Source organism: Aquila chrysaetos, chromosome 13 (genome assembly GCF_900496995.4).
Source record: "Aquila chrysaetos chrysaetos chromosome 13, bAquChr1.4, whole genome shotgun sequence".
In the NCBI taxonomy this organism is placed as follows: Eukaryota; Metazoa; Chordata; class Aves; order Accipitriformes; family Accipitridae; genus Aquila; species Aquila chrysaetos.
In genome coordinates this window covers 28,517,038-28,535,525 of record NC_044016.1, presented here as the reverse complement: position 1 = coordinate 28,535,525, position 18,488 = coordinate 28,517,038, and the positions used below count along the sequence as shown (strand labels likewise).

The 18,488-nt window shown below is 38.9% G+C and overlaps 1 protein-coding gene across 9 annotated transcripts in view; it reads left to right on the top strand.

Annotated features, from left to right (window-relative positions):
- Window positions 1-18,488, top strand: part of CHRM3 (cholinergic receptor muscarinic 3) — a 283,661-nt gene that overhangs the window by 254,246 nt on the left and 10,927 nt on the right. The window contains exon 1 of one of the 9 annotated variants that reach the window (XM_030036074.2): window positions 14,477-14,687. The exons of the other annotated variants lie outside the window; for them this stretch is intronic. Coding sequence (XP_029891934.1) covers window positions 14,617-14,687 — 71 coding nt within the window. The 5' untranslated portion in view covers window positions 14,477-14,616. Of the gene's footprint in view, window positions 1-14,476; window positions 14,688-18,488 lie in introns of those variants that run through there. 9 annotated transcript variants of the gene reach the window in all.

Sequence of the window (18,488 nt, the reverse complement as noted above, 5' to 3'; positions counted from 1 at the left end):
GGATTGAGGAGCTTTCTAATTCAGATATTTAATATCTGAATTGTATTCTGGCTGGTTGGTAATTTAGGTGCAGATAATTTTTTTTCTGAAAATATTTACTTTCCAAGAAGTAAAGTATTTGCATGAAAACTTTCTGTAGGAGTATTCTCTTGGCAAAAATCAATATGAATTTTTCAGGCTGATTTTACTCAATAGGCAGTAAGTCAATTTTATTTTTACCTGGACTCAGTATGTCTTGGAAGTTTCTTGCCTCTGAATATTGAGATAGCCCTAGCCTAGCCAGAAATTAAAAATGGAACTTGTAGAGATAGTGCATGGCTTAATACTGTCTTATATAGATGCAAAGTGCTGTAAGTCATTGCGGTCCAATTTTAAAGGTGGGCCAAAATTAAATACTAGAATGTCAGAAGTTCCTGCAGGAAGGGAGAGTTCACGTTTCACTTGCCTCTGGTTGCTGGTTGCTTAATTGGCATTGTTTGTGACAATTAGAATTTGCAAGCAAAGTTGAGTCATATATGCTACTGTGATAGAAATATAAAGTATATACTGATCAAGCTTTTTCTTAGAATTTCGTAGAATATCAATAAACATTTTTACTCTCAAACAACCATTGCACTTACCTGTACACTGTAGTCTTGAGAATTATGTCTGTACAAGGGAACTGTTAGCAGGAGAAATCCAGCCAAACTTGCTACATATGGCTGGTTCCTTTTCGTGCCGGGGAATCCTGTGCGCAAACCCGTGTGGTTGCAAAAGATCTGAGAAGCTTCAGGGATTCTGTTGAAGAGCCCTTGGGGATCTCGGATGGAGATACAGAGGCAGAAGAAAAAGTAAACGAGAAACTGGCAGCAGACCAAGAGGAGTGTTCAAGCAAAGGGGGGGCAGGCAACCCTCAGCACTTCTGTTGTTGCTTCATTTATTTGTTTGTTTCCAGCAAACATCCTTAGCATTTGGCACTCTATAAAAGGAACAGCAAGCTTCTAGCCTTTGTATATGGGACCTCCACTACCACCTAGAAAATCCTTATTAGCTGAATTAGTAACCATGAAAGAAGATAGTGGGAAATCTACCCCAGCCTAATTCCTCAGTTTTTTCAAAGTAATAGGTATTTGGGAATTGCAGGTTCTGTTTAGTGTAGTACAGCTGGTGCAATAAAATTAGGCAACTCAGGCAACTGCAAGCATAAGTGTGAAGGAGGAATTTGAGGATGTAAATTGCTTCTTCCTCAGAGTTGCTGAAGTCATATTCAAGGTTAGATTATTACTAATCTTGCACGGGTGCTCAAGGCAGAAAGGACAGAAACTGCAAAAAGCTGCTGCCTCCCTGTTTGTGCAGAGAGATGCAGTTCCAGGTGCTGTTCTCTCTGAGTCAGGTGTGTGCCATACCAGTGCTGAGAGAGGTACCAATCGCTTGAAAGTAACAAGCTGAGAAAAGCCATTTATTTCTCAACAGCCAGTGCACCTCTTGTGCCTGGGTGGAGTAAACTCTGAAATAATTTTTCAGGGAGCAAGTAAGGCATCTCAGTGCAGCCTGCCTCCTCAGGAGGGGAGACAGCTGTCTGTGTGCTACAGGAAAGCACTTACATTACAAAGAATTCATTCCTCTCATTTAAAGACACAGAAAACTAATAAAGGCTGTAGTAGAAACTCACTGATGTATATATTGTGTTGCTCACAGAATAGTTGTGGTTGGATGACAACATCTAGTAGATGCTTGGAATTCTTGATTTCTTTGCCTAGTTATTTCCCATTTCACTCATGTCTTATAAAAAACGGCTGTGAAAAAAACAAAATATGGTGTATATAAATAGTACAAGAAAATTATGCCAGCCATAAAAAAAATTGATAACCATTCTGTTCTAGTTTCATGGATATTCCATAGTCACTCAGAAGACATTCCAGAAGAGTTGTATATGTATGTGTGCATATGAATACACATACTGTCACATGCATGTCTTCACTTCTAACTGATAAGGCCAGCCTTGATTAACCTGTCCCTGATAATAAACTGCCGTTAGCAGGAGTTAAAGATGTGGTCTGAGAGAAAAGTGGCAATCTTGCCAGCAGTCTCTGTAAATGCGCATATATATTACAGTGGCATAGGTAGTAATAACTCCCATAATCAATATATTAAACTGTCCTATCTTTGCTCCTATTATGATGTACTTTTAACTTTTAACAAATGTATTTGTTTAAGTTGGAGTGTGTGTATGTGTTTATATAAGTGCATGGACTGTCGTGGTTTAACCCCAGCCAGCAACTAAGCACCACCCAGCCGCTCGCTCACTCCCCCCCCACCCAGTGGGATGGGGGAGAAAATCGGGAAAAGAAGTAAAACTCGTGGGTTGAGATAAGAACGGTTTAATAGAACAGAAAAGAAGAAACTAATAATGATAATGATAACACTAATAAAATGACAACAGCAATAATAAAAGGATTGGAATGTACAAATGATGCGCAGTGCAATTGCTCACCACCTGCCGATCGACACCGAGCTAGTCCCTGAGCGGCGATTCCCCGCCCCCACTTCCCAGTTCCTATACTAGATGGGACGTCCCATGGTATGGAATACCCCGTTGGCCAGTTTGGGTCAGCTGCCCTGGCTGTGTCCCCTCCCAACTTCTTGTGCCCCTCCAGCTTTCTCGCTGGCTGGGGATGAGAAGCTGAAAAATCCTTGACTTTAGTCTAAACACTACTAGCAACAACTGAAAACATCAGTGTTATCAACATTCTTCGCATACTGAACTCAAAACATAGCACTGTACCAGCTACTAGGAAGACAGCTAACTCTATCCCAGCTGAAACCAGGACAATAAATGCACAGTGTATTGGTCCCTGGCAAGGATCAAACTAGTGATCTGTTTTGTACAGATCTACTGCCAAATTGGAAAAGTGAAAGGTAAAGTTTGGCAGAGGAATAGGTTTTACTGAGGAATGACATCTTCTTTCATTGCTTAGGAACAAGCTGGTTTAGACTTAACCAGTTTTTTAAAAAAATTATGGACTCTTACCAAAGTTTGTTTCATGAAGTCCATGAACTAAGGCAGTGGGTGCAATGAGGGGCTTTAATACCAAATCTGCAGTTTCTGGAGATGGTCTGGCACTTTTTAAAAATTTAATGTGTAAGTTCAGGCTTCAAATTAAATTGCTAGGTGAGTAATACGTCTTCAAATTTTCAAACGTGCTGAGTACATTTATTCCCATCAATTTAAACCTAAACTCAAAGAATTAATGGGGGGGAAAATAAAAGGTATGTGGGTACATAACCAACCACAGTCAGCTGTAACTGACTCTCTGCTCTGACAAACTTCCAGTGCCATTTAAACTGGACCCATATCCTACCTGAGTATAAGACTTCCCAAATCTGATGCTTTCCCGTCAAATTTTTCCAGGTGACGGGAGCAAGGCCGGGTGCTGCTGGCACGAGTGTGGCTGTGGTTGTCCCCCTTATGCCCCTTCCTGCCTGTGAAAAGACTCATGTTGCTTCGGCACTGGCATCTGCACTGCAGAGCGTTGCTTAGAGGTCCGTGATATGTTCCAGAAAGTGCTGGAGTTATGCCTTCATCCTTTAGGTAAAGACGTGCCTGTTTCACCTAGTCCCTATTTCTGCGACTCGGCGATGACAAAAGCTTTGGGCTGTCTGCCGGCTGCCAACAGAGGTGGCCAGACACCCCCGCAGGGTTGCCTTGCAGCAGTAACAGAAATGTGGCAGTGTGAGGAAAAGGTTTCCTCCTGGATATAAAGCAGAGCTCCAACACCGTGAGCTATCAAGCTGGCAAGGTTGCCAAGCATAGGTGAGCAGGAAATTCAAGGACCTGGGAAGTTGCCCTTGGTGGGAAATGTGTTCTGTCAAAAAAAACCTGCCACAATATTTGCAGCCTTTAAAAGGTTAGCCATGTAATGCCTTGCTTCATTGCAAAAGGTGATCCATGACTTCTATGATGGTGCTTGTTATAACTCTGCTGGTTTTTAATAAGGTTTTCAATCCATATGGAACTTTTTTTGTTTGCTTGGAAAGGGTACTTTGCAGTGTGTATAGATACTAAAAAGTGAAAGACGTATTAGCAATTCTTTGAGAGTTTAGGAAATGAAAAATTAATTACATAGACTCAGTGCACTTGTAAATAATTAGCTATAGTTCAAAATAGCCTTGCCAATTAAATAAATGCTTTTTTTTTTCTACTCGGATAGATCAACTGAGGCACAAAGTAGTTAAAAGCCAAGACCTTAAAACAAAGTTTATGTGAGTCTGTAGTTTGATGTTCAACTTGAGCCATCTTTGGTCTTCACAATCTGGACTTCTAAGCACTTTTCATATACAATAGTCAATAGCTCAGAGTGAAAACCAGCCTTAATACCTTTGAAACTGATATTGTGAGGAACTTAGTTTCAAAGTCATATAATCACTGTCAGAACTAGAAAAAAAAAATGTTGACTGCTAGACTAAATGGTTGACCTGACCCTCAGCAGTGCTAGGAATGTCAGAGGTAACTACGTCCTCCCTTCTCAAACAGCTGTGTGGCAGAATCACCTCTTTGGAAGTATTGGAAGTTTAGCCCTAAAATTATCACTTTAACTTCTTTGTCCTTAAAAGTTGATGAATTCATCCCCCAGAAACCTGGGACTTTGGAAAAACTTCAGCTCCAACTAGTTAACTGAGGTTTGAAAGCTTTGATTTTAATTATGATCCAAATGAGAATGAAGTGAGTATGAGTTACAGTTGTAGGACAATACTTGAATGCCACATACCACATGTTAATGGTTTCTAAAAACATACATGTATAATTAGCATAACCTTATATCTGATTCTGGCACTGGGCAGCATCCCGATATTGTCTCTAATGGTTTACTCCTGTATATCATGTCAGAGATTTTTTTCATGTCTTTGGACTGTTGATGCTTTAATTCCTTTGGTGACGGTTCTTCTAATTCTTCATATGGATCAAAAATGTGTGCTATCAGATCAATCCTTCAGTTTGGGCATGTATACCATTTAGAGAACCAAGGGAGACCCACTGTATTCTTGTAATTTAGTTTGTTCTCCTGAGCCTCCTGCAAAGCCTTTTAGGTCAGTACTGCAACAGTACCTGATGGAAATAGGTCTCATGCTTGATACATAGCCTTTTAAAAAAGAGACTCAGAAAAACTCTACTTTGAAAATTTCTAATGAGATTTTGTCTGCACCTCAGTGGGGTAACAGATAACTTCACATCTATAAGCCTTACAGATAGAGCTGGACAGGAAGCTTCAGGTGCAGCAATTTCCACTGCTAAATGCATTTTTCAGGAAATGGAAGACTTTCTCTGAAATATAGCAATTCTACTGAAATTTTAGATGTGAAAGGGTCTAAATGCATCATGTAGACTACCAATTAATTAACTACTAACATTTTTTAAATTTAAATATTTAAAACACTTTATGACATTATCAAAGTAAAATATTTTGACACTGAAATAATTTTTCTACATTGTCAAAATGAAAACCTGCTTGGATTAAAAAAAACAAAAACAAACCCAAACCTTCTGAATTTTATCTATTGGCTTTTCATTCCAACCAAAAAAAGGAGCAGTTCCTCTGAACAAAAATAGGGTTTTTCACATGCCCAGTTTTACCCATGGTCTGTCTTGAGCTGCTCCAACCATTCTACCAAATGAGCCTTCTTCAAAACTTTCTCTGCTCAAAATCATGGGTTTTATACCATTTTTACACTGATAAGTCCATATACTTTTTTGCAGTTTCATGAAGGATACTGGGAAAAACTCTGCAACTGGAAAGTTGTTTGTTAAACTAGAGTTTTAGAAGTCCAGGTGCATTTTACCCTCCCTTTGCCTGAAGACATTCATTAATTATGGCCTCAGGGATACTTGGCAAGTAAATCTACTTTCACTGAGCTACAAAAATGACAACTGTCTTTAGATGTAGCCAGTATTTTTTCCATAGTTCAGAGAGCACCATTTTGAAGCTCTGCCATCAATCACAAAATTATATGTAAATTAAATTGTAGATTCTAAAAAGCTTCAGGAGAAATAGGTAATAGTGAAAGTCAGAGAGAAAATATTTTCCACGCTGAGGTCTGGAAGCAGCCGGACTTCCTGTAAGTTCAAGGGATTTATTTCATTGGAGACATCAATTACATTGGAGATATGGGACCAATACCTTTCAGATAAGCTAGTCAAATTCTGAGGGAGGGGTGTTTTGTGGTATTCGAGAAAGCAGTCATTGATTTGATATGATTTATTGAATTCTCTGTTCAGTGTATCTTATCCTGCAACCATGCAGTGGCTAGGGAGATTAAAGGACCTCCACCAGGATTCGTGCAGTGGTTGTATAAGAAGCAGCTGTATTTGGTTCAGGAGATCTCCTTCCATTTGCTGTTTCAAGCAAACTGCCATCAAATATTCAGGAGAGGATGTGGCACAGAGGAAAGGCTCCTTAGCATATACATGTTGGCTGGCCATTCACAGAGGCCGGTGTTGAAAGGGCAAAGTGATCCACAGGCCATATTTGTTGTCAGGGCTACTAAATGGTCACAGTTTGGTCCGCGGCAAAAAGAAGTAAATTTTTCAGTTCTTTTTTCAACAATTACCTTTTCCTCTATTATTCTTTTCCAGTCCTTGAACTACAGGAGAGGTTAAGAAAAAAATCATAAAATCTATTGAACGAGATTAGGATCAATTGTGCCGTAGGCTGGTGGAAATAGGTTATGAACGATAAGCGTTATTATTTCATTGGGGTTTTTTACCATTTTGGGGGGGCGGTAGAGTGTTTCTGTAGTTAGAGAAAAAGTCCAAATATTAGTAGACAGTGAAACAATGAATATGTTACACCCTGCTGTTGGGAGCTTTATATAATAAATTTCCAATATTTGATAAAGCACAGTGTTTTAAACACACTCTGATGGATGTCAACAGTAAAGCAGAGTATCAGCAGGATTTATTTCCTTGGAATCTTAAAAGCACCTGTGTAAAAACAACACGTCAATCAAATTAACTTTTGTTTCGTTTTAAAATTGAAGAAAATTACATTCAGGTTGTGTTATTTTTCAGGTTTATCAGTCATGACTGTGTGGTCTCTACAGGAAACATACTCTCTACAAACATAGTAGATTTAGGCACATTAAATCTATAGCAGATTTAGCTGGATTTAAGAACATGCGTGCATGAAGAACTTAAATTCTTTTCTGAATGAAGACCATATTTTAATTAGGATCACAATTCTGAGGGTCACATCATGGATTATCTAATCCACACTCGTGTTTCCATCAGACAATATTCTTCAGAAATATATTGTGCTTCCCCTTAAAGTTTTAAAGGTTTTATGGTTTTGTCACCACAGCTCTGATTTGGACAGTGATTTGGTTTGGTTTGATCTCCAGCGAAACCTTATTCTTGGCCAATCTACAGCAATATGTAACATTGTGTGATAATTTGAATAACAATTCAGCAGATCAGTTGGCAATAATAATTTTCTAAAACTGTTGCTGAGGGAAGATGTATCAAAATCTTGGAACAGGACTATCAAAGGTGACTACGGATATAAAAATATGTGGGAATCCTGCATGTAGTCAAAAACTTGTGGGAAACAACTGTCAAGCAATACACTGGAATTTATCTTTTAACAATACTTGAAATATCTTTAGAGTGGCAGGTCTGGGCAGGAAACCAAAGTCAACCTCTGGTTTAGTTTTTTTTTAATATATATATACATATTTATATATGCTATATCTGTGTAACAGACCTCCATGCAAACTTCTGCTTGCAAATGATTTATACATTCTGTAAAAGGTAATAATGAAATTGTAAGTTTGACAGACCAAGCAAGATCCTGCTGACCCACAGAGGATGTATGAATGGCAGCGAGGATGCAACTACCTCAGCACACAGGCCCATGCAGAGGTTTTTTGTAGGGTTGAGCTGCAGAGCACTGAGGAGCTAAATGTTTCCCAGGGGTCCTGCTGGTTTCCTGCACTCAGACCCTCATCCATCTAATCCCTGACTGCTACACATAGTTCAGGATTAAACCATCTCTATTAGTCTAATGGTGAACTGCTACATGAGTGGTTGTCATCATCATTCTCTGATTGCAAAAAAAGCTGGTGGATATATGCTACCAGTTCTTTTAAGGAAAAATAAAAAAAGTTAAGTATATAAGTTATGTATATCCCACATTCACTCAGAACTTGGCTTGCACAGAAGGTCAAGTATCACCCAAGCATATAGAAAACAACAAGCTTGCAGATCATTATTTTCCTGCTGGGTAGTTAAAATGTGGAAAATATAGCAAACTATTTTGGCGCATTATATCTTTTATGCAGTTTTGATGCAGTTTATAAATGAATTTTTCAGAATCCATTCTGTAAGCTACAATTCTAAACTTGTAGGGAAATAAACACTTCTATATAGGCAAGCGTAATTGGAAATGATTCTTTCCTGTTGAGTGCATTTTGAATGAAGACATAAATGCTGTCCTTCATTTACTATGAGCCAGACTTAATATCGTTTTTGCAGAATAATCCTTCTTTGCTACTTTACACTTTATGAACTTATTTGCATCTGTGAGTTAATAGAATAAATCACGAATAAGAACAGTAGGTTTTTATTCCTGTTTTGCATGGATGGAAATGAGCTGAAAGAAAAATGAGAGGTCAATACAAATTTGCAGAAAAGTCATATTAACACAGATACAAGGAACCTCCCAAGTTTGTGTATATTTAGAAGAGATTAGGGTGAAGATCTTATGCCAAACAGAAGAAGAAAATTATTAAAAATAAATCAGGATTGTTTGTTATTTAAAAGGCTAAATCCAAATCTATTAAGAGCATGATAGTGCATAGCAGCCTGGAAGCGAAGAAGTCGAGTTCTCTAAGAGAAGCCTAATGAGGACAGAAGAGTCAGTCCGGGAAGCCTCTGAACACAGAGGACTGTCGGTGCTCAGAGCCAGGGGGAGTCTCCCATGCAAAACCCCTTGCAGACGAGATTTCAGGCTTTATTGGTTAACAGCAGGCACATATAGAGAGATCTTGCAAAGGCCCATAAAATTGAGCTGGTAAGTACCAATTTACTAATCCAGTTGATGGCAGCTTTTCACAATGCTGAATGATCTGAATTTCCCCACTTAGTTTGCTTGCATTATCCGTGTCCACGCTACTGAACAAGAGCAAAGGGAGCAGAATCAGGGTCCTGTTGAGTGGCTGTTCTAACCAGGTATGATAGCATCGCTCAAGAGCTGTGAAAGTATTGCTATTCCATTTGGATTTCTCAAATCAAATTTCAACTAGACATGCAAACTAAGGTTTGATATTTACCTGGCTTTAAGGAAAAGGTCAAATTAAATAACTATTAGCTATTTCCTATTAGCTTTAAGGAGTTTTCTTCCGAAGGCATGAATATGTCTTACGGAATAATTCAGTTGGGACTCGGACATCACAATTAGGTAAATGGATTTTATACCCATTTATAAAAATGAGGAATTAAAGTGACTTGCAGAATGACACACCAGTGACTCCCGTTAGGAACAGAGCCCAGTGTAGCCTCTTGACTTCCCTAACCATGCAGCATTGCGTCTGTGTGTGTGTGTGTACGTGCACACACAAGGGACTCTGTGCTTAAGTATATATAGGGGAAGATGTTTGAATGAGTCTTTTTATTGGAAAGTGGTGACTTATGAACTGGTTTTTACAAGTTCAAGGGAACCAAAATGGTTGGTTGAGTTATTTGGAAATTTCTTTACATGTTAGAAGAAAAAAAGTAACTTCTTAATTCCTAAAGAAAGAAGAACCTGATTGCCATCCACTTCTAATATGCACTTACTAGACAATTAAGTGATCTGAATTTGCTTGCATTTCACTTCTATCGATTAAAGTTAAGTGGACATTACAGTGAAAATTACTTAATGGAAAAATCTGCCTTGAAGAAACCTTCTAATGGAGAAATTATTTTTGTACATTCCCTGAGTTTGCAATAAGACATTCCTATTTAATATCAATGTAGATTTTTTTTAAAAAACAGTGTGAGTGAAGATTATAATATTGATATGAATCAGACTGGGAGGTGATCAAGTACTTGATGCAGCCAGGAAAATGAATGATATATAGCAAAGGGAAAGGCTAGTGAAGGGAAAGCCCCATGGATTCATTCTCCAATTACTGCTAAAATGAGGCATCCCAGAATCCTGCCCTGTGTGTGCGCATATCAGTTATCCCTGTACATTTTGTTAGCCGTGCTGATTTTCTCTCCACCTCTGTCTTTAGATTATGGCTGGTGCTCCCTGCCTCTGACTAGAGTAAGGCACTGTAAGTGCCATCAGCTGAGATTTGGTTACTCAAATTTTGGCTTCCAGGTTTGATCTCCTGTTTTTCTGGTTGGCTTGATTTCTGCCCAGGAGTTTCAATGAATAAATTAAAAAACCTAGCAAACATCACTGACAGTCTCAAGTGAACTCTGACCTGCCATATTGTGAGGGCTGTTACTGGGAAGTTACTTTGTGATACTTACTGCCCAGCATCCCCACTCAGCAGTGCACCGGGATGAATCGCAGCCAACTGAAAGCACAGCGAAGTTAGCGCTCGGGAACTTGGAGTTCAGATCGCACACTTGAGACCCTGCTGCAGTGGCTTCTTATACCTGGGGGGGTTGGCACACACGGAGAGTAAAATCCCAGCCTTTCATCTCCTTGGGTAACGAGGGCTCGCAAGCGTGTTATTAGCCCTAGAGATTTTGTGCACTGTATGAGGCACAAAATCCCGGAATCTCTGAGTGTGAGCTCCCTATAAGCCACATCCCCATCATTCCCTGAAACTCTCACATACTAGGGACTATGTTATGGCTGGAGCTTTGAATGTCTTCCATTTCCCTTCTCTGATACCAGTATCTCTCTTACTTTCTTCTTATGTTAGGGGTTAGGTGTGCTCCCCATTTCCAGCTGACCTTCTCTTTGCCCATGCCAGAAAACCTGCGCGTGTATTCATGTCTCCAGTTTGTCTTCCCCCAACAGCCAGATTTTGCAGTCTAAGTAATATTAAGGCTTGTTTTAATTTTTTTTTCTTTTTTTTTTACATTACAAAATACGAGGGGCGAGAAGCTTTGCAAATGTGCTAAATTACTCAAATGGAAAAAAAGAAGTTGAAATTACAAATGAAGTGTGTTGAAATAAATTCGGTGTGGAATCTTGCAGCATTAGAATTAAGGACACTATTTCCAATTATGTCAGCATTTATTATTTCCCAACTCTCGCATTTTTACAAGTAGAACACACATTTTTATTTCTACTTCTCAGAAATGCTTTTCCTCTTTTTTATAAAAGGAAAAACAAGTATTGATGAGTAGAGAGGCTCTAGTGAAACATTGATTCATCTAGGTCCTATAATTTGAAAATTATTTCTAATAGCAAAAAGCAATGTCGTTTATTATGCCGTTTTGAATAAGATCATGGGAGAGAAACAGTAGAAACTCTCATTTCTGCTGACACTTTGTGTCTCAGAAATTGTTTCCTCTGGTACACTAATGAATCTTTTTTTTTTTTTTGCCCTTGTCTGACACAATTTACCTCTACCTTGGCAGGAAAAGTCACTTCCTCCTGTGAGTAAATGAGTGATAAAGGACAGATGAAAGGGCAGAAATGTGCAAGTGCCATCAAAACCCTCATTTTTGAGTTTTAATATGCTGCAGCTGCAGACGTGGAACGTTTCTCTTGCAGTTGAAAGCACAGCCAGCATGGGAATATTGGTAAGGTTACATGAATCCTTAAGAGTCGCAGCTTATTTGTATTCACTAATAAACTGGAACTAGGAGGATACTAACTGTATGGATACATTTTCAGCTGGAAACATCATGAAACAGCAATAAAGATTAGCGAGAGGGATTGATGGGGAAACAGAGACATTTGGAAAAGCAAGCTCAGATCAAAACAGGCTACAGTGAGATTTAAGCACTATTTTCCATTGCAAAAGCTAAGGTAAATATTAATACATAGCAGAGACTGATTCAGAACTGTCCCTCGTGGATATATTTTTCCTTTTGAAAGACTTACCAGTGCTCTGGCAACAATTGATATTGTTAAGTGTCAATAATTAAGTTAGTATTACTTCCTTCAAGATCTTGGAATTCCTGTATGAATTCATAATTTATCACTAACTTCAGTAGAAATGCAGATAATCTGAATCTCTGAAATTGGGCCATGTTTGCTGATTAAGGGTAGGATTTTTGAAAAAGCCAGAATCACTGGATGCTAAATCCCTATTCAAATTCAATAGGTACTTTTCAGTGATGGGTAAGTACCCCAATGCTTTAATTTTCATTAAGCATTTAGTTAGAAAATGTATTTTTGGCACACAGTATTGAGAATGGCAGGGAAATCCAGCACCATTTTGATGATAAATTCACAATACAGCAAGAAATCCAGAAAATCCTGATGTGTACTATATTGATGATAGAGCAATTCAATTAAATGTGTCATACTTAGTGGTGTAGGCACAAAGTAAATAATAAAAGCACCCTCAGATGCTGTTATACCTGGGCTAATGCACCTTCGTTTTTACCCTGATAGTGTTTCAAACCTGGTATGATAGAATTTGTCACTACTGGAGGTACCCATACACATGATAGCTGCTTCTGACATAATCTAGACCAAATGCACCTTTAAAGAGTAAATAAATTAATAAATAATGAACATTTTAATGATGCTAAGTAATGTACATTATTGTTTTAAAACAATTGTATTCAGGGACCAGAACAGTATTGTTTCTTATCTCTTTGCTCAGGATTGCTAACATCGGTTTGATAAGAAATTCCAGTTTTATGTCTCCCTGAAACATTATTTTGGGTGTGCAATCCTAAGAAGCAGAGGTCCATCTGGTGTAAATTTTTGGCCTCTGAAAGGAGCCAGCAGCCAGTGATTATGGATCCACCTAAGAGCAGGACAGGGGTACCAAGCTGCCTCATCTTCGAAAACCCCTTAAACATTGCTTCCAGCTGTTACACCACCACACCACCATGTCATTGTTTGGCCCCTCTGGTCAGACTATATCACAGTGACAAGGGTCCTGCATTCCTGTTCACAGCTGTAGTTCAATTTACTGTTACAAATTCAAATTAGTCTTCTTGTGCTACAAGGGAAAACAATACATCCTCCTGATCTGAGTGAACTTGTCCTAATATGCCTTCTTTGAAAGATCATACTATTAAAACAATTTGGACAAAGTTAAACTGGCGATATAGCCAATACCGAAGAGAAGATAAAACTTTAGGGCAGAGACAATGTGGACACCCAGTTTACACGTTTTTTTATTTTGGTGGACCTTGAGCGTCTTGTTGTATTCTATGCTCTCAAAAGTCTCTTCAACATTTTTAGAAAGAAGAGCTCTCTTGGACTAAAACCTAAAATGCTAAAAACTGCTTCTTTCCTGGGAGACTAGGGACACATGTTGTTTTAACTGACCACTGATGTGATATTTCTCATTGTCTGTAGAGTCATAAGGGATTTATGACATAGAAGTTTTTGTGTATAAACAACTTCGAGCTCTGCTGCACTACCAAGGGAAGCAAAGCAGGGAACAGTGGTTGTATTTTGTTTGTTTGTTTGTACGTCTGAGAGCAATACATTGTAGTGCACAGAAGAACTCAGGATGCAGGATCCTTGTAGCTACAAGGATTACAAAAAAATCCCACTTTGCTAGAAATGCCGTGCATAAATATAGCAGCTCAGGCACATTCCTACACTGTTCAGTCTTGCTTGGCTATTGCTGGCAATAATCATACAATGCAACAGTGTTTGACCTCCTGAAGACCAAGGTTTTTCAAATGTTAACACAATATTCACAGGTTCACTTTCCTCATAACATGGTTATATGCCTTGCATGTCACTTCTGGACTGGCCTGTGAAAAGTATTAGTTATCACTAAAATATGAATGTCACTTAAAGAGAAAAGATAAAGAAGACAGTCAGGATGTAGACTCCAGTCTCTTATCGTATTTCAGCACAGAGCCACTTGAGGAGCCAGCTCCAGTTTCCTTCCATGTGCCCTCTCCCCCTGTATTTCATGTGCATGCAGATAGATCCAGACAGTGCCTTTTCCTTGTGCCCATGGGTTTATTAAGATACCATGCACTCGCTCCCTTTCAGCGACCGCTGCCTCCCAAGGAGCAAGGAGTCCTTGGGGCTCCCAGCACAGCCAGCACCAGACTGGGTCCGTTAGCTGCCTGCTGGTATCACCGGGGGGATCAGCGTATCAGATGGGCCACTCCTTATCTGTGCCTTTCTTCTGCTAAAGCAATTCACTGATGTGAGGATAGGCCTGAGAACAAGTTGCTTTTCTTTTTCTCGTCTGTCATTTTTAATGTCTTCTTGCTTTATTGAGACTGAGTTTTCCCCGCCTCCTTTCTCTCATAAAACAATACTGAATCGGCGAGGTCCCGTGCAATGACGATTGCAGGAGCAAGGATGGTGGATTTGCTGAGACACTTGCTCTGCAGCAGCTGGAGTGGCAGGAAGAAGGACTTGGCTCAGAGGCTCACGCGTCTGTCTGCCATCACCTGGCCTCAGCTCGCTGCGCCGAGTCACTGGCTCCTCCGTAACGCCTGGTCTCTCTGGAAACCTGATTCTCTTTTTAGCTCTGTTCTTCATGCTACCGTACCAAGCATCTGCGATCAGATCTCGGTCTCAGCTGAAATGGTGTAAACCAGAAGTAACTGGGTGAGGGATTTTTTTTTAAATTTATTTATTTAACACAAGGGGTGGGTTTCCTGAAAGTCTGGGAGGTAGTGTGCCTTGTTCCTTCTCTTCACTGAGGTCATCGCTGGCACTTTTCCTGTCACACCTATGAGAAATAAGACATTGGTTTTTTTATAATATATGCCAAAACAACTTTGTGCACTCATCTTGCTCTGTAAAATTCTGATATTATTAACAGAACCCTTGTTCTTCCCTTCCTACTCTTTGAATTTGTATTTCTGCTGTGACAAACAAAAATTTAGGTTCTTTAGGATAGAGGCATTTTTTCCAGCAGCTCTCAAGCAATTTTTTTCTTGCTTAATTTTGAATAGTTCATCACTGAACATGCTTATTTCTGTAGAAGGGGATTACAAGCACCAGCTGTTCTTGACATCCTCACTCCATTATAACTGGACTCCTCTCCTAACTATAGCTGTGGTTGTAATAGTCTCACTTTCTTACAGAGTAAGCCATGAGGGCTACCATAGGAAGAGGGAGGACTGATGACAGAGAATTGCTGCTCCAACTAATGGAAATGTCTTTTTATTTCAAGTGATTTTGTTGCTACTTTGAGATACAAGAATACTTATCCCAAAAGGAATGATTGCCTGCATGCCTTCCCTGCTTTCCACGCTGAGTTCAGGTTCCCATAAGGAGTTATCAGATTGCATCTTAATAATCTCTTTACCATGCTCTACCTATTCAGTTGTTTTACCTTCTGTCATTCCTTCCACTGTATTTTATAATCCATGTTCCTTTTATCTTTATCCAGATTGTTGTTGTTTGTACAGTGATATTTCATGCAGGGCTCCAGGAGCTTTTAAGACACAAACAATCACAAGCACGTGCAGTTTACACTGATCATTCACTTTTCCCCTAGTGCAAACCCTGGCTGTACCTCTTCCTCTCCAAAGAACATCCCCTGGCCCACAGGGCAGGTTTTTTAGGAGAGCACGCTGACACTACAGTGCAAGCTTCTCTCTGAACACAGGGAACCAGCTCACAAGCCCTGCAAACTGGGAATACTGAATTTAAAACATCTCTGGGAGCTGTTGCTCAGGTCATGCAGGTGAACAAGAGGCGGAGCCCACACTGGCCCTTCTACAGTAAACCTTTCATCCTGCAAGAAATGGGAGGGGAGGGTACCAAGAGCAGCAACTGAGGTTTCCATTTGTCCTTTGCTCAGATGTCCACCAGCAGAAGCCCAAAATCCATTTACCTCATCTGGAGTCTGTCCATGGATTGCTGCAGATACTTAACCTAATTAAGACTTCTCAGTCCTAGGAGCTTTTACCCACATGTATCACTATAGGACTGCCAAGAAAGGTTAAAAAAACAACAGACAAAATACTCTCCTGAATGGCAACCTGGAAGTACAGCTCACTGGCAAACCAAAGCATAAAAGTGGGGCAGCTGGAAGATAAAAGCAGATGAATGGATGGGAATACTTCATACTTAATGAAGCATTAATACTTCTTTTTTTGAGCAATGGGACTCAGTGAAACCACGTGGCATGCATCCCTATTCTTAGTTCAAGCATTAAAATTCCTCTGACCTTTCAGGGCAAGAGATATTTTTTTCTAGGTGCAGATTCTCTTTCTTCTAGCTTTCCACTTCCTTTCTGGAAGTAACGTATTCTACTTGCCATTTGAGCAACACCATCAAAGCTGGCAGAACTATTTTCCTTCTAATTTAGCTAGGACTGCTGATTTTAAGTCTCTTGTTGATTATCCTAGACTGTAATGGATTTGCAAAATGCAGGTTTTGTAGGCTTGAAAGAGCAAATGCAAACAACCATGAGTCCACTTTACCTTCTTATTTTAGAAGCAAAATCCTGTTACTTAGATAGCAACCTTTACAGCTAATGTAATTATATCTCCATGTCTTTCTATTTGCCATATCAGAATGCATGAATCCTCAGAAATAGCAACAAGGAGGGAATGCAGAGTACAGTGAGCGTGTTAGCTAGATAGTGAGTAGAAAACTTGTAGTGTAGTAGATGAATATATAGTTGCTGAATTTAAAAAATTGTCTTTTTTGTTGATTGGATGATTTTAACATTTTAGAAGCATGCAGATGAAAACCTGCAAAGATGTAGTTCAAGATCATTCGTTTTGCAAAACTGCATATACAAAAGGTGAAGAATGCCTATGAGTTACTAAATTCAGCTTTGCAGTATCCTTTCAAGGTACGGTGATATTATTTTAAAGATCTGCATAAGTCACTCCTCCTGTACTGTGTGGAAACCCCGTGACAGAATTAGGAATACACTCAAGTTACTTAACTATGAGTCCTTCCTTTTTCCTCCTCATTCTTGTGCCTCCTTTACTACATACCTCCTAAAACCATAAGGCAAGAGGGTCTTAAAGAAACCCAGTCTCTGCTGTGCAACTGCGATTAATTACTGGAGCATGTCCATTCTGCACACTGAATAAAATCACCGCTTTGTGAATGTGTATCCTTTATACTAGAACTGATTTTTTAAGACTGTAGTTCAAAAACTTCAGACTCTTGGGATATATTTCAAGTAGGCAGAAAAGGCAGATATTCAAGCAAATAAACGTGTAGCAACCTCATGAAATGTTAGTAGGAAGAGGACCCTGTCACAAGGGTTACCAACAGGCATTTATGTAGAATAACTCAAAATAAATTTTTCATTACCACCTCCTCCCTCTGTGTCAGGACTATTTTCATTGGACATGTCTCCATTTATCTTGCTGTGTAACTCAAAAAAGCAAACAACTGAAAAAAAACCAACAAAATAACCTTGCGAGCAAACCGTAAAAATGATTATAACATTAGAGTATTATTTAATTACTTGTCTGTATCTGAGTAGAGAACAATTGCTTGCATGCATTAAAATCTGCAGTGCCTGCTACCACCAATTTCCCAGAGACTTTACAAATTCCTGGCAGCATGCATACAGGGGGTTGGAGTTTGGAATGGGCCATTTTGATTAAGTTATGGAATTCCACCGGGACTTTCAGATATGTCTATTCCAGAAAAAAAAAAAAAGAAGTTAGGCTACAGCACAAAACACATTTTTTGGTAATTTGGCTGCTAGTTTGGTTCAGACCAATATTTGGATGACATGCATTTCTTTTAACTGCTGTCCCTATCAAAGAATAGATATAATTTGGTTGGTTATAATTTCCATGTATAAGACATAAGCTTTATGAGAGGCTAGTTGAGATTTTGTTGCAAAGTTCAGACTTTTGCTTCTGAATAACTATTGTGCCACCTAGTGGGTATTAAACTACACTTTTAAACAGAGGGAAAGATTGGCTTAAAATATACCGGTGAATAATGAAACATAGCATTTATACAAATATTTCCAGTGACATGTTGAAACAAAGCATTTTCCCTTTTTGTCTGATTATTTACCAAGATGTTCCATTAAGGTAAAAAATATTCCATTTCAACTATATCATAGCATTTTGCTTACAACTGTATTAATGAAATATAGTTTTTAAAAAGGGCACACACAGAGTTCTTCACCTCCCTGGCAATAGATCCATTCCTTAATAAATTACTAGCACATTTCATATACTTTTATGCTTTGATCAAATTATCAGTATGAAAGGATATCCCCAAATCTCAGCTGTTAGGAATTTCCATTCTGTAATACAATTAAATAAATAAATACATTGAAAATGTTATTTTCTGACCAACTATGCCAATTTTCACTTGAAACCAAACTAAAATGCTTTAAAACATTATTATGATTGCATGATTTAAAGCATTATTTAGAAAAAATAATAATGTGATTAAAAACAACATTCT